This window comes from Calliphora vicina, chromosome 4, assembly GCF_958450345.1.
Source record: "Calliphora vicina chromosome 4, idCalVici1.1, whole genome shotgun sequence".
NCBI lineage: Eukaryota > Metazoa > Arthropoda > Insecta > Diptera > Calliphoridae > Calliphora > Calliphora vicina.
In genome coordinates this window covers 100,355,779-100,382,526 of record NC_088783.1, presented here as the reverse complement: position 1 = coordinate 100,382,526, position 26,748 = coordinate 100,355,779, and the positions used below count along the sequence as shown (strand labels likewise).

General features: G+C 34.8%; 1 protein-coding gene across 4 annotated transcripts; it reads left to right on the top strand.

Moving 5' to 3' along the window:
- The first annotated feature begins 683 nt into the window (after window positions 1-683).
- On the top strand, window positions 684-26,654 carry HDAC6 (histone deacetylase 6). Of its 4 annotated transcripts, XM_065509961.1 has the most exons (11): window positions 687-891; window positions 10,926-11,135; window positions 11,200-11,330; window positions 16,003-16,186; window positions 16,255-16,391; window positions 16,463-16,597; window positions 16,659-17,359; window positions 17,428-18,128; window positions 18,855-19,472; window positions 19,727-19,814; window positions 25,105-26,654. In XM_065509961.1, exons 1-11 carry the CDS (start codon window positions 889-891, stop codon window positions 25,518-25,520), a joined length of 3,324 nt encoding a protein of 1,107 aa, XP_065366033.1. In that variant the 5' UTR covers window positions 687-888; the 3' UTR covers window positions 25,521-26,654. The 4 variants fall into 4 exon arrangements, with proteins under 4 accessions (XP_065366034.1, XP_065366035.1, XP_065366033.1 ...); XM_065509962.1 differs by lacking the exon at window positions 19,727-19,814 and having other exon boundaries at window positions 684-891; window positions 25,105-25,247; XM_065509963.1 differs by lacking the exon at window positions 19,727-19,814 and having other exon boundaries at window positions 685-891; window positions 18,855-19,427; window positions 25,105-25,365.
- Window positions 26,655-26,748: the final 94 nt, after the last annotated feature.

Sequence of the window (26,748 nt, the reverse complement as noted above, 5' to 3'; positions counted from 1 at the left end):
ATCTCAAAACCACCTTTATTCATATTCCGTTGCTCTCTTCGACTTGGCAATTGCCAAGTCAAACTATTGTGAATTATTATTGAACATATGTTTTTTACAATTTTCTTTTGCCATCAAAACAAAGATGCCACAGGTGAACAAGTTTAAACAGTTTGTTAATAAAATTATATATTCGAAGGAATAATTAGTCAATTGCTTTAAATATTTTTAAAATCTGTTTTTAGTTTTTCTTGTATTCTAAATGTGAGTAGTGTGAATTGTTGCTAAAGACTTACAATAAAAACTTGTAACCAGTCTTGGCAACTCTAGAAATGTTTTGTTTTTTTCTTTTTATTTTCATGGACGTCGTTTCAAGAAATTCTTTTCTACTTTGTTTTCGGCTTCGTCGCGAGTGTAAAAGAATTTTCCGCGAGTGTAAGCAAAATAGAATAAAATCTTAAATAAAAAATAAATAAAATAATAACATACAACCCATTGCTATTAATAAATGCAAAAATAAAATGAATTTAAAGTGAAACATGCTAAATTTCCCCAAAGTCCTAGAAAATTTCTGAGGAAAAAAATCAAATGTAAAGGAAATTTTTGAGAAAAGAAAAAAAATATACAGGGTGTGTTTTCTGTGTGTAATAAATAGAAAATATAGTAGATATTTGTAGCTTAAAGTAGTTAAAATTAATTCTACTTGTCACGCTGTATTCTACTGCTGCCAACAAAATTCGGTGATTTGTCATAATTTTTGTAAAAGTTTTTTTTCTGCAAAACGTGTGTAAAGTGCGTGAAAAAAGAGAAAAATATAAATTCTATATTTTAATTAGTTCAACTACCTGCCAGCCAGCCAGCCAACCTACCGCCTGCCTGTTTTGTATTCACGCACTAAATTAAAACACAATGGTATGTTTCTTTTGCAATTTTTTTATTTTTTATTTAGTGTCACCAAATTTGTTTAATGTAATAAAATGTATGTACATTAGGGTGGCCACGTTTATACGGAGGAAAATTAAGTTTTCGATGTTCCAAATTAAAATTAACGTTTATTTTATTTGAGGAGAACATTTCTCGAAATGTTTTCCCTGGGTTTAGTATTTGGTGAACTGGATCAAAGAATAAAAACGTCCTTTTTGAAGGTTTTTATGATTTGTTCACATTTCTCACAAAGGACACTTTCAGCGTGCCATTTGCAAACATTTTAATTTTTCAATGCGATTTTGTCTCTTTTTCGGAATGATTGGAAAACCTCCCTAATTATGATACCCAAGCCAGGAAAGTATTTGACATTGACATTATCCTATTATAGAAAATAATCCAGGAGACAATTTTAACATTCATAAATAGTCAAAACATTATCCCACTTCGTCAATTTGGATTCCATGAGCATCAATGTACAATTTAGCAAGTTAACCGCCTAACTGCAGAGATACGAAAATCATTCGAACTAAAAAGTATCGCCCTTCCAGTACACACAAAATACTAGTCTTACCTGTCGGATATTTTTATGACCTACTGAGATATCTCACAGCTACAGGTTGGGTCTAGCAAGCACGACTTTTTTGTGCACATTTTAGTTAGCGATGTAAACGACATTACATCTGGTGAGTGGTGTGGTCTTATCCAAACGGGGTCCCTTCGACTCTACTTGATTGTTCGCACGTAGTGAACTACCACATAAACCACCCAACCAACTTACCTTTCGGGTAGGCTGCGAATGTGAAAAACGAATATGCGATCAATGCTGGTGTACCTCAGGGAAGTGTTCTAGACCAATCCTGTACCAATTATACACCTCAGGATGGTTTCTCTCTATTGCGATGCGAAAGAAAAACTGAACAATTGGTACCCTTTACTGCGTTTTCGCATCGCAAAAAAATGTGTTTAAAATGTTTTTATTTACAAGTTTTGACATTTCATTTCGCTATTGTTTATTTTGTGGTACCAGTGTTGCTTATTTTTCAACTTATTTTGCGAAAGCGTTTGCATATACGACACAGAGTACTAAAATGTATTCTTATCGCATTTACCTTTCGCATCGAACTTGCTTGCGCATCGCAATAGAGAGTAACCCCCCTGATTTGCCCGAGTTCGAACAATTAAGCATTTCCAACAATTTGGACATACGGAATCCAATTTTGGGGAACAGCAAGCAATACCAGTATAGATCTCATACAGAGGTCACAACCCAGATTTCTTAGAACTTTGGTCATGAATGAATTTAGAAAAACTCGTGAAGCTTATTTCACAAAATTACATCATCATCCGAACCCGCTCGCAAGGCTACTACAGTAACTCAAAATAGATCAAGGCTACGTAGCCATTAAAGGCAGAAACAATATTATAATAAACGTACGTTCATATAATAACAAAAAATAAAAAAATTCTTGCAACATTTTACGCAAAAATTGTTACCCAGCCGCGAAAAGAAGTAGTAAGCAGGCCTTCTGGAAGGCCTTATTTATCAGACACAAGGCCTTTTTGTCCCATTCCATACTCATACATTTTTTACACACGATGTACTAGCCAGCCAAGGCCTTCTGCTTTACCTTCTTCAACAGGCCTGATAGTAGGCCTTCTTCAACAGCCTTGTTGTTGTTGTTGTAGCAGCATGAACAATTTACAATAATCAATCTGGATGTTCTGGTGGTTCTGCATGTTGTTCAAGTCCAAGAAATTGAGCTACTTCAACAGGATGAGTCCATAAATCCATTGGACTGAGTGAAGTAGGGTTGGCTGAACAGTTAAATATGTGGAGGGTGTCATGAGGACCCTGACCACATGCTGGGCATAAGTTAAGGACGGCACGGTCTATGCGAGACCAAAAGGCATTAAGCCTGTTGCTCCATCCTGATTTAAGTTGTGCCAGAACGACTCTTGTTCCACGCGGCAGAACCTTCTCGGCGTCTGCTATCGGTGGTGGGCGACCTCCAAGTACGACATTCATACGGTATCCTGCTACCGCGGAATTGATGGCGTCTCTGTGAATGTCGTTCAAAGCTGTCATATACGAGCGGCGATCAAATGGATCCTGCACATACCTCTGTATGTTCTCCTCGTATTTCCGAAGGTCCTGTCTGACATGCCTCGGGGGAGATTCCAACTGTGTGATGTTGAAGTTTGGATGACTCCTCCGATGACATCCCAGAAGGAACTGTTGCGTCAACATGACGTTGTGTTCCTTGACCGGTAGAACCTTGGTTTCCTCGTGAAGGTGGTGTTCGGAGGTTATTTGAAGGCAGCCTGTGACGGTCCTTAAGGCTGCGTTTTGACAGCTTTGAATATTTCTCCACTGGGTATCACTCAACGAAGGTGACCACACTGGAGCAGCATAGTTGACCACTGACCGGCCAATCGTTTTGTAGGTAGCAAGCAAGGTTTCTTTGTCCATACCCCAAGTACTGCCGGCTAGTGCTTTGAGGACCTTGTTCCTATTTCGCAGTTTATGCGTGATTGCAGTGGCGTGTGCTGAGGAGGTAAAAAGGCTATCAAAAGTGACACCCAAGATTTTCGGGTGGTTCACTGTCGGAATTTGTACGCCGTCGACCATGATGCCTAAATTCAGTTTTACCTCCTTCGTCCAGGTGGTGAAGAGTGTTGCTGATGACTTCGTTGGTGATAACTGCAGGTTACGTGCAGTGAAGAAATTGTGGATTTCATTGAGATAACCATTTACCATACCGCAAAGCTCATCAACGTTGTGACCTGTTGCCAATATAGTACAGTCGTCCGCATACGAGATTATCTCTACGCCCTGTGGGGGCACTGGGAGTTTAGAGAGGTAGAAGTTAAACAGGAGCGGCGACAGGACCCCGCCCTGAGGGACTCCTTGTTTAACTCTACGGGGTTTTGAGCATTTGTCTCTAAACTCCACGAACGACTGCCTGCCACTCAGATAGTTCACTATCCATCTCTTCGTGTTGTTGGGCATTGTGGACTGCAGGATGTCCTGGAAGAGTGTGGCGTGACTGACAGTGTCGAAGGCTTTCGACAGGTCAAGTGCCACTAGGATAGTTCGTTCACAAGGCCTCTGCTGGTTTAAGCCCTGTGAGATCTGAGTGACTATGGCGGATAATGCTGTGGTGGTACTGTGCATTTTACGGAATCCATGCTGGTGACGAGCAGCTGGTAGTTGACGGGTCAGCTGGGGGAGGAGAAGAGCTTCGAGTGTCTTCGCTACAGGTGACAGGAGGGAAATCGGCCTGTACGATTGTCCCTCACTCGCGATTTTCCCAGGTTTTAGCAATGGGATCACTCGACCCATTTTCCAGACATCGGGTATTGTTAAGCTCCTCACTGACAGATTAAAAACCATTGTCAGGTACTCGACTCCCCGCTCGCCTAGGTGTTTTAGCATCAGCATGGATATCCCATCAGGTCCTATTGCCTTTGAAGGCTTAGCTGTGTTGATGGCTTCTGCAACTTCAGTTGGCGTGTAAAGTTGTGGTGTGTCCGAGACTGGAAGATCGTGTAGTTTGCGGACAATACTTCTTTTCGCCTTGTCTCTCTCGGGGTGCTCAATGAATTGTCGGCAAAAAGCTCGCGCGCACCTTTTAGGGTCGGATATGGTGGTATCTGCAAACTTAATCGCGACCCTATCATCCTTCTTAGTCGGATTGGAGAGAGACCGAACTGTGGACCACAACTTGCCAACTCCAGAACTTAAGTTGCAGTTCTTCAAATGATCCAACCATTTGTTTCGCTTGTCCTCATTTACCAACCTGCTGATATCGCGGTTCAGCTGGGCGATCCTAGGGTCGTCAGGGTTGGTACTTCGGATGTCATCACGCTCATCTGCGAGTCCCGCTGCTTCTGCTGGGAAGTGCGGTCGCACTACGGATATTCTACCAGCGGGAATGAAGCGAGCGGCTGCTGCTGTGATGGTTTCGCGAAACTTCCTCTCTGCTTTGTGTACGTTGGAGGGAATCGGTAGACCATTGAAGATGCGGTCGGTAAATTCTCTGAAGCCGTGCCAGTCTGCTTTCTTTTGGTTGATGTAAGTTCGGCATTCAGAGACGATGAAATCGTTGGGTCTATCCAGACAAACGATTATGGGTAAATGGTCTGATCCTAGAGAAATAACTGCACGCCAGGTTGTGCAGTTAATCAGACCAGGACTCGCTATGGTGATGTCTGGCGAACTTGCGCAATTACCCATAATCCGTGTGGGGGCATCATCATTTAGTGTGCAGAAGGTGGATTCGTCAATCTGTTCCGCCAGTGACGCTCCTCTCTGGTCTTCCCCAAGACTTGAGTGCCAGAGCTGATGGTGAGCGTTAAAATCCCCTAGGACCAAACGAGTATCACCATCTAGTAAGGTCCTAATGTCGGGATGGTAGCCTGTTGGACAACTGGCTACTGGCGGAATGTAGACATTATAGAGCTCCAACTCCGTATCTCCCGATCTGACCGCAATACCCTGAACTTCAAGATATTGGTCTCTAGAATTCAGATCGAGAGAAAGAGCCCTATACTGCACGGTATTGTGTATAATAAACGCGATGCCTCCACCGTTGCCTCTGGTGCGGTCTTTTCGGAGAACGTTGTATCCGTTGCAACTTTGCAGACTGGAATTACTCGTAAGTTTTGTCTCCTGGACCGCAGCGACCACGATGTTGTGTTGGCGCATAAATCTGGTTATCTCAGTTATTTTCCCTTGGAGGCCATTGCAGTTGAACTGCAATATGGATATCACCCCAGGTCTACGGACTGCAATCGATGGTGTGAGCGGCGATGGTTGTTGCTGCTGCTGTTGTTGTATTTGCTGCTGTTGTTGTGATTGCGGTGGGGAGGGTGGAGGTGTGGCGTAGGATGACGACGATGATGCCGAAGACGCCGATGAACTACGTCCCTGGCAGCATGGGGCAACGTAATTCTCCGACCACTCCCTTTCATGATTTAGTCCGGAACAATTCCTAAGGTGACACCAGCCCAAACAAGAGTTGCACCTTAATTGTGTTGACATGTGGTGCAGTCGGTTCTGGCAAACCGTGCAGAACCATGGTCCGGGATTTACTTCAATTCCGGCACGGACCAGTAGGATGCGGAGCAGCAATGCCGGAAGGTGCAGCTCCGTGATTAAAAATTGTAAAGTTGTTGTTGCTGGGTTGACAGCCCTTGGCCGAGTGAGCTCGGGTCATTCCGGTGCGTAGAACCGGCTGTCGTGGGAATCCTTGTTATCAGGCCTTCTGTAAATAAATTTTATCCTTGTTTAAGCCTAAACTATGTTTAATAATTTACCCGGCCTAAGCGATCTTTTATTTATTTTAATTTTTTTATAATAAAAACTTTAATTATGATCACGTAAAAATTTCACACAACCGCTTTGTCAAAGAATTTAAGCAAAACTATTTTAAGTTCACTTCTTTTTCTCTTTTTGCATTTTTTTTGTATTTGTTGTTTTGTCTTTGGAATGTGATTTTTTTAACGGTATTTTGTGCTTGTACTACGTTTGTAGCAACAAAAAGAAGGGAGCAGGTAGGCCTTCCATAAGGTCTTCCCGAGAAGGCAAGCGGGCATGAGTACTGGATCTAAAAAAAGGTCTAGGAAGGTCTTACAGAAGGCCTTATAGCTGAAGCTGGGTTCTTATGTGTGTGAAGATAAATTTAGGCCCTAATTTTGTAAATCACGTCACCAAAGTGATATTATGTGCAAAGCAAAAACAACATTTAACACAAATTCTAAGAAAAATAAGAAAAAAAATAAGAAAAAAAATAAATGGAAAAAATTAAAAAAAATATCCATCTGAAATAATAGATGGATATTATTTGAACACATCGTAATATCAGGATTCCAATAAATTTGAGTTTTTTGAAAAAATAAATCTATTCTATAAAATATTTCAGATATCCCACTGCCACAGTTCCATTAAGTGACCCTAGGACTACCATTTCTATATAGTGTCATATCCGATCCCTTTTCTTAATTTCCATAATGGCTCAAAATCTCCTCTCCAGATTTATTTTTTCAAAAAACTCAAATTTATTGGAATCCTGATATTACGATGTGTTCAAATATCCATCTATTATTTCAGATGGATAGTTTTTTTTAATTTTTATAGTGTCATATCCGATCCCTTTTCCTAATTTCCATAATGGCCAAAAATCCTCTCCAGATTTATTTTTTCAAAAAACTCAAATTTATTAGAATCCCAAAATTATTTCAGATATCTCACTGCCACAGTTCCATTAAGTGACCCTAGGACTACCATTTCTATATAGTGTCATATCCGAGCCCTTTTCCTAATTTCCATAATGGCCAAAAATTCTCTCCAGATTTATTTTTTCAAAAAACTCAAATTTATTGGAATCCTGATATTACGATGTGTTCAAATATCCATCTATTATTTCAGATGGATAGTTTTTTTTTGTAATTTTTTCCATTTTTTTTCTTATTCTGTTATTATTTTAGATATTGTAGATATAATTTTGTTTATTATAATTCAAGTATTATGACTGTTAAGTGATTAACTGCAAAATGGGCTGAGCTAAAATATGTGGTTTATGTCTGTGCTAAACAAATTTAAATTTATCATCACACACATCGAGAGATCGCCATGCGATTCCTGCATGATGTCGCTGATAGTTGAGAGAAACTTTCCCTTGATCAGTATCACCACGTCATCCACATAGGCGACTATCTTCCTACCCTTAGATTCAAAGATTCTAAGAATAGAGTTAGCCGCCAGTAACCACAGAAGAGGAGAAAGTACTCCACCTTGTGGTGTTCCCCTGGTAACACGTCTTCTAATCACATCGTCCCCTAGGGTTGAGTTGATAATCCTGCTTTCCAGCATTAAGATTATCCACCTCATGAAGCGCACTCTCAACAGACTCACCCTTGAGGTAGGCATGTTGATCGTTGCTAATGAGATGAGTATCTACAGTGGTGGCCACCAATTTAAGACAAATACTTGAATTTTTTTCATCAACTAAATTTTAAGTGCGATAGAGCCAAAATAAAATGACCTCTAAGGGTACGAAATTTATTATTAATGTTTCTAGTTTCTGAAAAATGTTTGGAAATATCGGTAAAACATATATGGACAAAGATATGTGGAAATACGTTGACCCACCTCAGCGAACATCCGCTGTTAATAACATGATATGACCGAAACTAATGGAACTAAAAATACGAAATTTGGTCCGAATATTTTATAATAATAAAAATATGATATAAATGTGAGAAAATATGTATGTGTTCGTTGTGAATATGTATGAATTGACACAGTCGAATAAAACACACTTGTGTGTTAAAACAGTCCTCATGCATACATATTTGTGGAAATATTTGAAAAAATAATTGACAATCACGTGGAATTTAGCAAACAATTTTTTGTCTTAAATTCCTGGCCACCACTGTATATTGCTCCTTAGATGTAGATCGATCAGTCGTTCTAATGTCTTCAGAAGAAAAGGCTAATAGGTATAAAATCCTTTGGTTTCGAGTGGTTGGCCTTACCGGCCTTAGGTATGAAGACAACCTTGACCTCCCTCCTACCGCACGGTAGAACCTACTACTGAGACAACTCTTGAAGATATCCGCCAAAAAAATAACGCTGTATCCGAGATATTACATAGCATCGACGGAAATACTCCATCCGGAAATACATATACCAGATATAAATACCGCGACGTCTTCAGCTTAAGTGACTGTTTTGATCCTTCTGCTATTCATTTTGGTATAGGCATGTTGGGATTTAGAGATGAGTTCTGTTGGAATAGTAATTCTCAAGTGTACGCCAATAACCCTCTCTAGAGTTTTCAGCAGAAAGGATATACTGGTGAACCATTAGTACCACTATATCTTCGTTCTTCTGAAGATCAGCAGGGATGATGACGTCCGGCTCAGGGAGTTTTTCTACAGCTACCTTACTTTCAATAGCGGACGGGCAGGGTAAACATTGAGTGGATACATCATGTTGCATCTCCTAGTTATATTAAAATCAATATATTGATGATACGAAAAAGAGCAGTCACTACAAATAAAGCAATTGGTAATCATACAGTGCAGCTCACTTATGTTGTTTGAAACAATGAAGGTTTGTTCTGAACCTCTATTTACTACATTCAAACTACTACTAAGTATGAAATACCTCTTGTATTGGTTTGACACACTCGCTAAAGCACTTAGCCATCGAATTTTGTGCCGCTTTGTGACGTTTTGACCTGGGTTAAAAAGAAGTATGAAATTATTATCTCCAATGGGCATTGGTCTCTTTATATCAGTCGGTAGTTTTTGACCATTGATTTATATTGTGTAAAAGCGGATTTGCTGTTAGTATATTGACTAACCACAAGCAATCATTAAATGTAATTAAACATTTCAGCCCTTTCTTTTTTACCCCTCAATTAGTTCAATACATCATCGCTGTTAAGCAGTAATAAAAACCAATGACATCCAACAAAATACTGAGTAACTAAAAGAGCCAGAAACTGATTCTACAGATATAACCCAAGTTTACATTGTTTAATCAGTACCATAATAATGAATATTTTTTTTTTTTGTATTCTAAAAGGTCTTCTGAAATTTAATAGTTGATAGCGGATATATTGTTGAAGCTTGACGAATTGGCTGTCGTTTATTCAGTTTGTTTTGCCAAATCACCGTGGACGGATATAGCGTTCAACAAAACGTGCAAATGATAAAATTGTTTTATCAAAATGGGTTCGGGCAACGTTTCGCCCATTTCTGGATGATTGTTTACTTCAATAAACATGAGATCCACGGCGCTGCCTGCCAGACAGCTCATGTCACGTATTCTTCACGAGCGATTTCAGGGCTGGTCATCTCAGGTGAACTTGCGAACTTGAACTGGCCACCGACATTATGCGATTTGACGCCGTTATAATTTTCTTGTGGGCTTTTCTTAAGTTGCATGTCTATGCGAATAAGCCACATGCTACAGCGGCCCTTAAACCAACATAACCCATAAGCCAACGGACATTCCATACATTCCCACGACAGCTGGTTCTACGCACCGGAATGACCCGAGTTCACTCGGCCAAGGGCTTTCAACTCAGCAACACTGCTGCTACAACAACAACATAAGCCAACGGACATTCCATACATGAAGGCATCGATAGGCCTTTCCAAAGAATAAAATAATTTGATGATATCTCACACACACTTTGTTGTATTTAAATTTAAAGATAAAAAGCGCTAGTTATTATCATTATTGTTATTATAATAATATAAAAAATATGCATTATAAGTCAGTTATGACGTGAAAACATTGAACATTTAAAATGCAAAATATTCTCTAAAGATTTTAACATTTATTCTCCAACAATACAATCGCACAACAAAACAAAACTTAACGCCCCAACAATATTGTGCTATGTTAGCGGTAGATAATACTACAGCTGATTTACATACATACATGCACAAACAAGTACATACATATGTATGTGTACTACACTTACCTGGTAAATCCACAGTAGCCCATATATAGTAGGTGGAAGCGTACACTGTTAACTAGCAAACAACAAAAAAAAAATAAACTTGATTAAAACTGCTTTAGTTAATGAATGAAGCAATACAATGAATCAGTATCATTTTGACTTTTCAGCCAACTGAAGATTGTGTCTAATTAGTTATAAAATATACAAAATTAAAATATTTGTCTATAAGAAGTAATAAAAGGAAACTTTGTTATAAAGTTTCAAGGATCATTTACAAAATTATTTGTTGATTAGTGTAGAGAATTTAGTGTTCTTTACGCTCTTTGTAGAATTATTTTTCTGCAATCTTATAATAAATTCAAATGTTTATTGCTATATGTACTTGTGTTTATATTGTTATAATAACAATAATATTAGTACAAGTATTTTTTTATTTTCTTTAATACTCAAACACATTTACTTATATGTAGCTATTTTATTTAATTAACTCAAGTTTTTTTTAATAAAATAATAAAATCTTATCATATTTTCATATAGAGTTCGCCAATTGTTACACGAAGGGGTGCTCAAAAAGCTAAAATTCAAACTCGCGCAATGGTCAAATCAGCAGTGACAGCAGCCACAGTAAATTCAGTAGAGAATCGCAAACCGAGTGCGGCACTTCTGGAAGCAAAACGCAAAGCAAAACTATTGAAAATGCAGCAGCAAAATCAACAAGAATCTGTAGTAAAGGATATATTTCAAAATGTAAGTTAACTTTTTTTCAATAGGTAAATACAATATAATAACATATTTTAACTGGTTATTGTAGGCGGTGAATGCAAAATACATGACTCAACGTCCCACTGGTCTTATTTATGATGAATCCATGTCTCAACATCGTTGTCTCTGGGATAACGAACATCCAGAATGTCCAGAAAGATTCATACGTGTTTTAGATCGGTATGTAGACACAATAACCTTAAATTATTTAGATGTTCATATGTATGTATTTCTGTTACGTGCTTGGGTAGTCATTTGTGTTAATTTTGTTTTTCAAATAACGTAACGTTAGACTTGGTATATTTAATGTTATTATGCCATTATTATTATTATTATTTGCCGCTATTTTGTTTAAATTCTTTATTCTTCAAAGGCTAGTTCATTTCAGTTCTCTTGAGTAAAGTTTTACATTTAATTTTCGTAAGTAGGTGTTGATAAATGCAAATTAAATCATACATACATATCTGTGGAGTTTGGACAAAACATCTTAAGTCGAGATAAGAAAATATCTTAGTTTTTTTTTATAATAAAACTAACTTTTCAAAACTCTCCGTTTACACTAATCTGCTTCTTCTTACGAGTATTAGTTTCTGAGATATCATAAAAAACAAATCAACTTATTTGGAGTTGTTGTTGATTTGTTTTTGACAATAGGTACAACTTAATTCGCAAAAACTGTTGAATTTATCGATAATTATTTTATTATTTATCCTTTATATTTGTCTTTGAGACAAATAATAAAGTTCTTCACAGTTTTTGCGCACTCCTGAAAAATGTAAAAATTCCACTTAAGTTGTTTTGTCAAAAATTCACAGATATATACATATGTATAATTAATATTACCCACTAAACATTTTTTTACCGAAATCGGTCAGTATTCGTGCCGACATTCTGCACAAATTGGCAATTTCGTATCCGTTGTCTGTATGACATTGTACCGAAGTTTGTATGAATGTGTGGTTGACAAGAAATCGTGACTCTTTATCGGAGGAAATGCGAAAAATTTGTCAGATTCGTTCTGAAGTAAATTCCTAGGGACATTCTAAAGGAATTTTAGACATTTCCGATATCGTTATGACATTTCGAATAGAATTTGAACAAACGACAGAAAATAGTCCGAATATTCTGAAAATTTTATGATTTTTGTAAAATAAATTACGTATTAAAATTGTGATTTTAATTTTATATTTATTAATATTTAATAAATTAAATATTAATAAGTGCATGATTTTTACCATGATTTTTACGACGTCTTTTTATTTAATTCTCTTTTGATTTTTTGAGTTTTTGGATAAGAGGGGTGGAGTAAAAGCAACTTCAAAAGAGAATTAAGAAAAAACGACGCCGTAAAAATCATGGTGTAAATCGGCACTAACTTATGCAGCTTTCAAGCCCAATATTTGTATTTTATCTGTGAATTTTTTTTAACATAAATTGAGGTACAATATTTTATAAGACGTTTTATTGACTATTTTTCAAATGTCTGAGATAACTTTTAAAGAATTTTACAAAGAAAAATTGGTTTTTGCATGTTTGTTGATAAAATAAAGAAAACTAAATGTACCCTCAGAATGTGCAGATAATTTTCTTAAGATATTCCAGTAAATTTGCAGATATGTCTGAAGGAAAAATTGCAGACAAGTCGGTTTATTTCTGATATTAATTTTGGAAAATAATGTTTACTGGTTTATATAAAAATAAATATTTAAATAAACACAGTTTTAGAATGATGATATTATAAACGTGTGTATGCATATAAATTAAAATAATCCCATTTATATGGAACAAAAAGAAAGCAAATACATAATACAACAGGCTTCATCTCATTCCCAAAACGTATGATTTGCAATCTGTGTGAGGATATCAAAATTAGTTACTACAATTTTTTAGCTTTCTTAGTTTCAAAAATTAATGGGATGTGCGAATGTTCTCGAGTTTTGAATGGAACCCTTTCGATCTTACTAATTTAGAATTATTGAAGATTCTGTAATACATTACTTTTTATATGAATGTAATGTAATAAATTTAAATATTTTACATTCCAAATTCACACTAATTAGTTCTCTAGAAATTCTTGTAAAATTTTTGATATATTTTGCTGTCCAGCTAAGACAACAAATTCTGCTGTAAATTTATATCAGACAACTAAGATTCTGATATGTTTATATACAACTAAATAATTTATAAAGAAAACCGAAAGTTTCCATTGTATTATTAATAATTTTAAAATTTATTATTATTATACATTTTTAGAAAATAGCATTAAAAAGCTTTCGTAGGCATTAACAATGTGTGATTTGTGTGAACTTATTTGATTATTTTAATCCCAGTGGAAATATTTTGTTGCACTTATCTCATATGAATGACAAAAGCTAATAATACACATACATAATTCAAAGTAATCTTATCATTCAACTTTAAATCAAAATAAAGTTGTTTTAAAATATCTTAGATTTTGATTATAATAAACAAATGTTATTAAAATAAACAATCATTATTATTTCTAGTATTAAGTATTAACAGGTCAAACAAAAATATTTTTAAAGTACATACATTCTTCAAATTGATAAACAAAAATATTTATATTCAAAAAAGAAACATTTTGAACACATTTTACAGAATATTATAAAGAGGAAACATTCCGATGTTGACTAACATCAACACATTATACTCTTTCGTGTGGATGGATTTTAAGAAAAACTTAAGTAATTTCCATAGAAAATCTTGTGTATAACATTATTTTCTATAGAAAATCTTGTGTATAACATTATTTTCTATAGAAAATCGTGTGTATAACATTATTTTCTATAGAAAATCTTGTGTATAACATTATTTTCTATAGAAAATCTTGTGTATAACATTATTTTCTATAGAAAATATTGTGAATAACAGTATTTTCTATTGAAAATCTTTTGTGTAGCAAATGAGCAATGTTTTAAAAATTTCAATCCTGTTTATTTTATAGTTGGATTTCAAGAAAATTTAAGTTTTTAAATGTTTCCAGTTTGAAAAAAACTGTTCAATAGTATAAACACTAGTTTACAAGGTTTATATAATCTTTATATATATAATTATTTTGTACGTGTGTTAGTAACTGAACTCCTCCTTAACGGCTGGGCCGATTTCGATGAAATTTTTTGTGTGTGTTTGAGTGGTTACCTGGATGGTTTAGATTCACAATTGACCTATATAAGTACAATGGGCGTGGTACCTCCCATACGAAATAAAAATTTATTATTGCATATCTGTAGTATTATTATAGTGGGAGTCTTCAAACTTTGTGTGAGCTATGGCAGATCAACGTTTGCCGGGACAGCTAGTTATGTATGAGTTTGGTAATTTTGGGAAAAATATTGAAAAAAGTCCAAAGTCGAACTTTCGACTTTGGAGAGATCATGGTCTCAAGCGGGTGCTAATTGTAGATTGGGATGTCCATCATGGCAATGGCACACAGCATATATTCGAATCGAATCCTCAGGTATTGTATATAAGTATTCATCGTTACGACAATGCCACATTCTTCCCGAAAAATACGATGCTGTGGGTAAGGGGGCTGTTGTAGGATTTAATGTTAACATTCCCTGGAACAAGGTAAATACGGAAAATATATAAAGGGTCTTCCAATAGGGACGAACTTTGACAGTAGATAGCGGCCATATTGTTGAAGCTACATCCGTCGAATTGGTTGTCATTTATTCAGTTCGTTTTACCATGGGAGGATATAGCATTAAACAATACGTGCAAACGATAGAATTGTTTTATCATAATGGGTGTTCTGTTCGGTCATCGTTCTTCCCGCTGAGGCCAATTTCTGGATGAATGGGTATGTCAACAAACAAAATTGTTGAATTTGGGACGATAACAATCTACATTAGTTCCAAGAGCGTCCAATGCATCTCGATAAAGTGAAATTTTAGATTGGATTTTGAGCTGGTAGCGTCATCTAGTGGCCTGAATTGGATGATATGTATTCCAACGACATGTGGTTTCAACAGGACGGCGCTACGTGCCACTCAGTTCATACCACATTTTGCCATTCTGCAAGAGATGTTTGAGGACATGGTCATCTCACGTGGAGGTGATGAGCACTGGCCAAAGTGATCGTGCGATTTGACCCCTGTTAAACTTTTTCTTTTGGGATTTTCTTAAATTTGGACAACGTTGAGGACATTTGCATGATGTTATATTCAATTCAATAAAGATAGGAAGCGCTTAATGCAAGGCCCTTTATATAAATTTCACCATCTTTGGTATTTGGTTTTTTATGCTTAAATTATATTAACTGCTTTTACAGAAAGGCATGGGCGATTTGGAATACGTAATGGCTTTCCAGCACATCATCATGCCCATAGCATATGAATTTGATCAAGAATTGGTTTTAGTTTCGGCTGGCTTTGATGCAAAATAATACTTTTGAGATATTTATTAAGAAAAATAACAATAAAATTGAAACAAAAAATTAAAAATTAACAGTGTTAATTCTGTTTCTATAATATCCACTATAGTTGGAGTGTCGTGTGGACACTTCCACTTGATAATTCTGTTCAAATCCGGCACAGTGGTGGGGTTGATCGGAGGAAAAGTGGTAATAAATTTGTCTCTATTATGTACAACAAATCAATGTTGACCACCTTCAGTTTGCAAAACTTTGTAGGTCTTGTAACATGTACAAATTCTTGCAGATATTAAATGCATTTACGTTATAAAGCAAGTAGAATAAGTATATTGTGCAATTAGAAGATTTAGGATATTTCCAAAAAAAAAACATTTGCTATTTTTAAATTAATCAAAAATAAGTTTAAGTGCAAATTATGCTTAATAATAACTTTTAAATATTTTTATTATTTTCCAGTTGTAGAGAATTGAATTTAGTTGAGCGCTGCCAAATTTTACCTTCAAGGCGAGCTACCAAGGATGAAGTAATGCTCCTTCATAGTGATGAACACTATCAATTACTGGAGAAGACTTCAGGAGTTAGTGATGATGTCAAAATGGAAGATTTAAGTTCACAATTTGACTCGGTTTATATACATCCGGTAAACATTTTATTGTCTTTATAATAACTTCAAATATTAACAGAATAGTTGTTTTTTTTTATTGATAGACCACATTTGATTTGTCGTTATTGGCAGCGGGCTCAACAATTGACTTAGTTGAAGGTGTTATTAATGGTAGCATACAAAATGGCATGGCCATTATACGTCCACCCGGGCATCATGCTATGAAAGCGGAATTTAATGGGTACTTAAACGTTCCAATGCTTTGAATTACTTAAATGTATTGTATGTATTAATAGTGATTTTCACTTTTAGCTATTGTTTCTTCAATAATGTGGCAATAGCATCACAGTATGCCTTAGATATATTGAAATTGAAAAAGATCATGATAATCGATTGGGATGTTCATCATGGCCAAGGTACACAGAGATTCTTTTACAATGATCCCAGGTAATTAGTAGATACTGTTAAATGTTTAATGTTGCTGAGCTAAACAAATTGTTTGTTACAGAGTACTTTACTTTTCAATACATCGTTTTGAACATGGCACCTTTTGGCCTAATCTGAAAGAATCCGATTTCGATGCTGTTGGCCATGGTCCGGGTTTGGGTTATAATTTCAATTTACCCCTTAATAAGACTGGCATGGGCAATGGTGATTATTTGGCGATATTTCAACAAATATTGATTCCAGTTGCTGTGGAATTCCAACCAGAATTGATAATAATTTCTGCCGGCTATGATGCAGCTTTGGGATGTCCTGAGGGAGAAATGGAAGTAACTCCTGCCTTTTATCCCCATCTAATTAATCCTTTAATAAAGTTGGCCAATTCGCGTTTGGCTGTTGTTTTGGAGGGAGGCTATTGTTTGGACTCGTTAGCAGAGGGAGCTGCTCTAACATTGAGAGCCTTATTGGGTGAACCTTGTCCTTTACTGGTGGAGAAACTACAGCCACCGAGTGCTTCCATACAGGAGTCCATATTAAATTGCATTTACTCTCATCGACCCTATTGGAAATGTTTGCAGGTGCAAGACTCCTACACCATGGAAGATTTAAATAATGTTAACCCCCAACCAAATCTACATAAAGTTAATCGTATATTTATTGGAGGTGAACCATTGCCCGAACGTTTCCCCACACGAGGTACTGGTCCCAAAACTCCATTGGAAGTCAAAGAACAAAATTCATTGCGCCTCCAGAGACTAAAAGAAGGTGAGTTTATTAAAACATCAAATTAATTTCTAAAAAAAAAACATACTTTTTCCTATCGATGGCTTTAGAAACCAAATTGTTTTCACCACAAATACGCGTCTGCTATGTTTACGACGAATTTATGCTGAAACATTCGAATACCTATGAGGAGGGACATCCAGAACAACCCGAGCGTATAAGTAAAATATTTGAAATGCATCAAGATTACAATTTATTAAATCGAATGCAGCATGTGCAATCACGTACGGCTACAACCGATGAAATCTGTTTGGCCCACACCCGATCCCATGTAAATGCGATACGTCGTATAGGCGAGAAAGATGAACTTCAAAACATGGGCGCCAAATACAATTCCGTCTATTTTCATCCAACAACATTTGCTTGTGCCACACTGGCGGCCGGTTCTGTGCTGCAGGTGGTCGATAAAGTTGTGAAAGGCGAGGCTCGCAGTGGAGTTTGTATTGTACGGCCACCGGGACATCATGCTGAATCGGATGTTCCTCATGGTTTTTGTATATTCAATAATGTGGCCATTGCAGCCCAGTATGCCATCAGGGATCATGGTCTCAAGCGGGTGCTTATTGTAGATTGGGATGTCCATCATGGCAATGGTACACAGCATATATTCGAATCGAATCCTCAGGTGTTGTATATAAGTATTCATCGTTACGACAATGCCACATTCTTCCCGAAAAGTAAAGATGGGGACTACGATGCTGTGGGTAAGGGGGCTGGTGTAGGATTTAATGTTAACATTCCCTGGAACAAGGTAAGTAAGAAAAACATATAAAGGGTCTTCCAATAGGGACTTCCGAACTTTGACAGTTGATAGCGGCCATATTGTTGAAGCTACATCTGCTGAATTGATTGTCATTTATTCAGTTTATTTTCACCATGGGAGGATATAGCATTAAACAACACGTGCAAACTATAGAATTGTTTTATCATAATGAGTTCGGGCATCGTTCCTCGCGCTGAGGCCAATTTCTGGATGAATGGGTACGTCAACGAACAAAATTGTCGAATTTGGGACGATAACAATCTACATTAGATACAAGAACGTCCAATGAATCGCGAAAAAGTTACAGTTTGAATTGGATTTTGTGCTGGCAGTGTCACCGAGTGCTATAGGTCGATGATTATGATGATGATTTCTTTTGGCCTGAATTGGATGATATGTATGCCAACGACATGTGGTTTCAACAGGACGGCGCTACGTGCCACTCAGATCATACCACATTGGCCATTCTGCAAGAGATGTTTGAGGACATGGTCATCTCACGTGAAGGTGATGAGCACTGGCCATTGAGATCGTACGATTTGACCCCCGTTAAACTTTTTCTTGTGGGGTTTTCTTAAATTTGGACAACATCCGCAACGCAATTTGCACGGTGTTATATTCAATTTTAAAGATAGGAAGCGCTTAATGCAAGACCCTTTATATAAATTTCACCATCTTTGGTATTTGATTTTTTATGTTTAAATTATATTACAGAAAGGCATGGGCGATTTGGAGTACGTAATGGCTTTCCAGCACATCATCATGCCCATAGCATATGAATTTGATCCAGAATTGGTTTTAGTTTCGGCTGGCTTTGATGCTGCCATAGGAGATCCACTTGGTGGCTGTAAGGTAACACCCGAAGCATATGGTCTCTTTACCCACTGGCTGTCGGCCTTGGCTAATGGCCGCATTATTGTCTGCTTAGAAGGTGGCTACAATGTCAATTCCATATCGTATGCCATGACCATGTGTACGAAATCGCTACTGGGCGATCCTATACCAGCAATAAATCTAAATGGCAGCGTTTCGCGGCCTCCTACGGTGGCCTATTTAAGCTGCATGGAAACGTTACAGAACTGTATAGGAGTCCAACAACGGTATTGGAAAAGTTTAGCTTTTGGAAAGAGATTGCCACAGACATCGGGTGAAAACAACAATGAGGATTTTCTTTCTGCTACTTTACAAAATTTAGATATTACAAGGGATGATGTCCAAGGCGCTGCTGGTGGTTCTCAGGACTCGGACACCAATGTGTCGCTAGAGGCAAGTGGCAGTAAACCGAAGGTAAAAGTAAAAACTCTTACAGAATTTCTCACAGAGCACATGCAGGTAATTAATAGTTGTTCATGAAACATGTCTTAACGTTTATACCAAGAATCAATGATGGCTTAATGTTATTAACCATTTCAAATAAATTTTAAATATTTTCATGTCTGATCTACTACCACTACTACTCTACTCCCCACATGAACGTTGAATAACAATTAATGAACAAATATTAAACAAATTATGTATAAATAATCCAAACCAACCACCCGACACATTTCATCAACGTTTTAATACAACATCCACATGTAAAACAGGCTTTTGAAAATAATGAAATGTTTGCTGTTGTTCCATTAAAAAATTGTCCTCATTTGTCCCAGTTGCGTCCAGGGGATGCACCCAAAAGTAAGCAAATCGATATGTCATGTGTTGTTGTTAATTATTTGGTTGATTGGTTTCATTTACTGTAAATTTTGTGTTTTCATATTCGTTTTTGAAATTGTTGGCTTGATGTTGTTGTTTTTATATCTTTTTTGTTTGGCTTTTATTTGGTGATTTGTTAAGAATTGCATTTATATTATTATATTCATACATATTTCATTGATTTTTTTTTATATATAAAATTCATACTATCATTTGAATGCCCTTCTTTTGGTATAATTTACACATTCTAAGACATGGGAGTGGTATAAATTATATTGTCCTGCGAGAATTTACTTAATAATTTAAATGTTTACAACACGCCCTAACAATGCGTTAACAGTTCTATTAATTTTTTATCTAAACTACGAAGCGTTTGTATATTGTTTACATTTCTTTAACCAATAGAAAGAGCAGTAAAATTAATATTTTGTTGATGATATGCTTAAATCATATTAGGTTATCATAGAAGAATTTTAATATGGTACTTTACTAATGTGTACTCATAACCTTAATCCAGGGTTACAACGAAACGAATGCATATATCTTAATGCCAATGATACTAAACGGTTCGACCGTATTTAAGTAATAATTACGACGACACACAAGTTGTTCTTCGATGTTTTATTGAGTGCCACTATTGTCTGAATAGGGCCAACATGGACGCATTAATGCCAAGACTATTTAAGGATAATTTCTTTCATTATGTCTCATTTTATGGACTGATTTCATTTTAAACGTTTATATACAAGATTTCCAAAAAAAATTGTCAATTCAAATTCAAACAGCTTTGCGTTCTGCATAACAGTGCATTTTTGCTACAACTAAAGCCGAACATTCAACGCTACAAACTTTAGAATGATCTAGAAATTGTCCGAAGAGGCCGTCGGTATATAAATAGCGATAGCGAGTTCCAGAACCACTAATTTGGTCAAAAATATAGAATTTGTAATCTACAAATTCCGAAGTAGATATACGTGATACCGGTAGTTTGGCGGTACGGAGCAGCTGATCATGTACTTATATGATGCTATGGAAAATCAGTGGCTCCAGGAATTCTCCTGAACGGTTTATTGGTGTAGTTTAAAACTCACAGCGGGTAAATGATTGTTAGTTAAATGTCTGATCTTTGTGTTAGTGGCAAATTTCGCACAACCAAATATATGTTATTATGGTAATTGTATCGGCGCTTGAGAAATGTAGGCGTAGTGTTCGTGACATGATGGTTGTTGGGACTTGGCTCTCAGTCTATTTCAATTGTGTGTGACTTGTTAAACCACACCTTGACTTAATCGTCTAGGTTTTTCAAATTGCCAATCATATGCTGGTCTGGTATACCAGGCCGGATGCTGCTTGTTTCGATAATTGCCTCAGGCTTTGCTGATTGACGTTGATGGATTTTTCTAAATTCGTTTATATTGTATTTAAGTCCAATTAATGCACAAATTTTCTATAAAAACTGTTACAATTGGGGTCAGGAATATATTATAATATCGTTATTCCTGCTACAGATGTATTATTTTGGTTGGATTGTGAAAAATTATAAAGATTAGGAATATAGTTATTATTTCTTAATTAGTATACCGCTGTGGAAAATTAGTGAATGTGATATTTTTATACCTTTTATACCATGAGTGGCAAGGGTATATCGTCGTTGCTCTGACATGATCGGTTATGTGAAAAATTTTAAAATTTTTTTTATTGCACCCTTTTGAACCCTTGGTAATGATACATCTACCTACCAACCCGTTTAATGATATTATTGGTTTCGAAGTTAGCTAAAGTTGCTATGTGTAAGCCATATACAAAAATAGCTATGTGTAAAAATTCACTTAACCATTTTTTACGACATTAAATTTTAACAAGTACTCCATTTATTTTATGTCAAAAAACTGCCGATGGTTTTAAAAATTAGTATTTTGAAAACTATTAAATTCGTAGTCGTTCTATGAACTAAATATTTCGCGACATTTCCTTAATTTGTGTTTGATTTAACATAAGACAAAAACAAAAAGTTATTAATAACAAAATACTTCTAGATAGTTGTAAACTTTATTTTTGCCCATATTATTGTAGAAGAAATATGGAAGGCCAATTGAACGTGCAAAATTACATTTTAAATGAAATAACAGAAAGTTTTGAACAAAGTGCGGAAAGCGTTGAACACGATTGTCAAGATGAACATCTGCTGAAAACTGAACTTAAAAAAAGAAATAAGGAGAAACGAGTTTTGGGTAAAAAGTATGGCGTAAGAAATGCTAGGAGTATTCGAGAAAAACGTTGCGTTCACTTAGAAAAAAAAAAATCAGAAAGAAGTTTGTTATGTGGGGTTGTAAGTGAAGAAGATCGAAAAATAGTTTTTCAATATTTTTGGAATTTATCCACATGGGATGCTAAAAAAGCGTACATAAAAGGGTTGGTGCAAATACGGACAAATTCAATTCGAAGAAGATCAACTTCTACTAACATAAAAAAGAAACAGTTATTCGATTGATATTTACCATTTGGTGATGGCCAAAAAGTGCGTGTCTGCAAAGATTTTTTAGCAACTTTTAATTTGGACAAAAGTATTTTTCAAACGTGGCAAAAAACGAGCAATAAAATGTCGGTATGTAAAAACACAACATCGGAAAAATGTGAATCCGTACGAGAATGGTTAGACGCAATACCTAAAGTACCAAGTCGTTACTGCAGAGCTAGTTCAAAACGATTATAAGTAGAAGATCAATTTAAGTCGCGAAAAAAGTTTACGGAAGTTCTAGAAAAAGGGAACATTTCAATTTTTAAACCACGAAAGGATCAGTGCGATGTATGCGTAGGATATTCGCAAGGAAACACAAATGAAGAAGAATATCAATTACATATTGTAAAAAAAGAAAAAGGACACACAATGATGGAGGTTGATAGTGTTCATTCAACATTGGAAAGATGTTTTCATGCTCCAATATATACACCAATGGATTGTATAAGCCGCATGAGTCAGGCAAGGCCATCACAGCCTTATATCATAAAGTAGTATTTAGAATTTTAATTTTTTAAAGATTTCGAAAATATTTCGGGAAATTTTAATTCAATAAGGCCAGGGAAAAATTCTGGAGAAGCAACTTCGAGGAATTTTATACAAAGAAAACAAAATTATGTATAAGATCCGGCATTCAGATGGGTGGAACATCTTACCGCAAAAAAGAGGGGGACAAAATTGCGGAGGGGAAGAAAAACCATTGTACACTAAAAAGCTTAAAATAGAAGAGTCAAAATATAAAAATCTGCAATCACTGAAAAAGTATATACATAAAGATTACCACGCATTTAAAGCATTAGTTTTTAATTTACTATTTTTTAATATGTTTTGCTTCTTAAATACTGAATAAATGTCCTGAATTTAAAATCCTAAAATAACTCCTTTTTCTTTTGACAAAATTAATTATTATTAGGATAAACTTAAAAACTCCAGTTTAATTTAAAACTAGCTGTCCCGGCAGACGTTGTTCTACCATAGCTCACACAAAGTTTGAGTAGTACTCCAGATATGCAATAATAAATTTTTACTTTGTATGGACCATGCCCATTGTTCCATCCAGGGACCCACTCAAACACACACAACAAATTTCATCGAAATCGGCCCAGCCGTTAAGGAGGAGTTCAGTTACTAACACACGTACAGATGAATTATACATATATAAAGATATTCATTATGTCTTAAAAACAAAACAGCTATGTATAAGAAATTTTAAAAATAATTACATATTAGAAATGCTCCTACAAAATGATTTATGTGTAGTTTTTCGACAAATTCTTCTATAGCTGCGCACTGGCCAATATATCAAGTTTTATATTACGAAATACTTAAAGCAATGTTAACATTAATTCAATAGACCGTTTGATTTTTAAAAAAATTGCTAAGGTAACTACATAAAACGGTTTTTTTGCTCTACTAGAAACCCAGGAAAAAACACATAGCTGATTTTGTCGAAGCAACGACGATATATAAATTTGCCATTCCGTTTGTAATTTCTACATTTTTCATTTGCGATCCCACAAAGTATATATATTCTGGATCGTTATAGATAGGGAAGTCAATATAGCCATGTCAGTCTGTATGTTGAAATCAAGTTTCCGTAGCCCCCAAATATATGATTCATACATCAATATATCGTTAATTCTTCCGGCTCGGTTGCTATTTAAAATCGGTCCATAAATGGCTGAGATATAAGGAAAAAATCGGGATAACCTCGATTTTTGGCCTATTTTTGATCTATATCTGGATTCCTAAGTCATTAATATAGACAATATGGATATCCAATGATAGATATATAAGTTGGACCATTGTAGGTCCAACTTATATAATTCAAAAATTGGTCAAAATTGGGAAAAATATTTTTAAACCCACATTTTTTTTTTCACCAAAAATTTTTTTTTCAATAAATTAAAAAAAAAATTGGAAAAAACGTTTTTAAAATAAATTAAAAAACAATTTCGAAAATGTGTTGAAAAAAATTTAAATTTGGTTTACCTAAAAATATTGAAAAATTTTATTTTAAAGTATAATTTGGTGTACGTTATTTCAGGAATTATGTACAACAAAAATTTCGAAATTTTCATATTGCGCTTAATAACTATTTGCAAAAAGACCACATATTCGTTTGCTCATTTCTCATTTGTAATATTTATTCATACATTCATTCGTTCATTTATATATTCACTTTACGTTTTATTATTTAACTTTTAATAAGTCTAATGTCTAGGTAATTGATTAGAAACTTGAGAGTAGAGAAATTCGTATAATTAATAGTATTATGCAATTAAACGTCCTTTATGGCTCTTAGGATTGAAATTCCGCTCTGTATGTTCTCAGATATCATATCGTCACCAATGATCTGTTTTAAAAAGAAAAATTGCTTCAAAGTTTATAAGATTCGTCACTGCCGAATATAGCTCTCGTACTTGTTTCTGTATTTAGAATATTTAAAGATATTTTGGATACAGTAGACCAATCAATATAAATATATTCCCCCAAATATCGAGCTGATGTAGCAGTCATTATTATGACAGTCATTAGAGCTAATAAAAGTTTTATATTTTGTTCTTGGACTATCTTAAACTGTTTTGTATTTGTTTGTGCTTTTAGTTTTTATTTGTTTTTCTCTATTATTTAGTGCTCTGTAAAATGTGCTTAATTTTTTTTTTATTTTAAAAATTTTAACATATGTATTGAGTTTATTTTAAACAGTAAAGTAATATTGAATTCTCTATATAATTTCATTTAAATAATTAGCAATAAATACATCAATGCCCTGCCATGAATGTTCGTCGACGGCTGAAAATTGGATGTGTCTGAGTTGTCAAAGAGTTTTGTGCGGCCGTTACGTTATGGAGCACATGCTGTATCATAGTTTGGAAACATCCCATCCATTAGCATTAAGTTTTAGTGATTTGTCCGTATGGTGTTATCCGTGCGAATCCTATATTGATAATAGTAAATTACATGCCTACAAGAATTTGGCTCATCGTCATAAATTTGGCGAAGACATGCAGTGGTCATACGACGATGATGGCGCTCAACAACACAAACACCAGAACTGTAATAGTGATACGGATAGCTATGACGAGGAGGACAGCAACAGTGATAGTTTAAGACAGCAACTTGAGAATACCTATTATATACAATTGAATTATGACTCAAATAACTGACATTTGCTTTCGGTACTGCTTGAGTCAGTACAGCATCAAATATGTTTGCTGTTTCCTTCTTTGCGTCCAGTTTTTCAATATGTTTTACAATACATTTGGCCTTTGGTACAACGTTTATGTGCGAATATTTTACATTATTTTATGGCAAATTAATCGGATGATTCATAAATTGAAACTAAATTTTAACTAGACTATTTTTAAACAACACACCTACATACATACATATATATTAGATTAAATTAAATTACATTCTTACATACATACATATAAATATGTATAATTTAGTTATAAATTATATATTTTTGTTTGTTTTCCATAATCAAACTTAACACCTTTCCATTTGACCAATGAGGCACAAGATTATCTACATTTATTTCTTTTCACCTTGCCAAAGCTCTTTACAATACCTAACTAATTGCAAGTATTTTCTTTATATCCATTTTTTTATAACAAATTCACTTGTTAGAAATAATCTAAAATTCTGCACCTAAATACTATTTATTGACTATTAATTGTTCTTTGACAAACAAAATGAAGAAATCTGTTGAAACATTTTTATATATTTTATTTCTTGTTACGTCTATTTAATTATTTTTCTTTTATAAAATCTCTAAACATGACTATGTAAACTTTGCTTTAACAGCTAAAAAATAAAATAAATTTTGTTAAAATCTTGTTATATTTCCGAAATTACATAAATTATTTTTCTTTAAATAAACAAAAAAAAATAAAAAATATTGACAAATAAAAATACATACCTACATATTAACTAAAATATTATTAGAAACTAACTGTACTCTAGGTTGATTGTAAATTATTTATTAAGCTTAAATAAATAAAAAAAGTGAAATATTGATATTTCATAGATACAAATTTAGAGTTAAAACAAAACTACAAAATACATACTTATGTACATCAAATACAAAGTATGTACATATGTATATTCTTACATGTATGAATTAATTAATGCATGTTTATACTTATACATAATAATAATAATGCATCAACAAATATTATATAATAATTATCTATGTTTAAGTATTAAAGTTAATCATAGTGTTACGTATAGTTTAATGTGCAACACAAACAAATCGGAAAAATAAACAACAAATTAATACTAAAATATTCTAAATACATACTCGAATTTTCATTGCCTTAACATCTATGGGTGCATTTTAGGTTGTTTAGTATCTATTAGCATCGACTTATTTCAACATAATCGAAACTC

Excerpts from the sequence above, each read along its gene's own strand:
- HDAC6 (XM_065509961.1), top strand. Across the intron at positions 18,129-18,854 it reads TTAACATTCCCTGGAACAAG|AAAGGCATGGGCGATTTGGA; the intron begins GTAAGTAAGAAA and ends ATTATATTACAG. Across the intron at positions 19,815-25,104 it reads TCCAGGGGATGCACCCAAAA|CAATAAATACATCAATGCCC; the intron begins GTAAGCAAATCG and ends TTAAATAATTAG.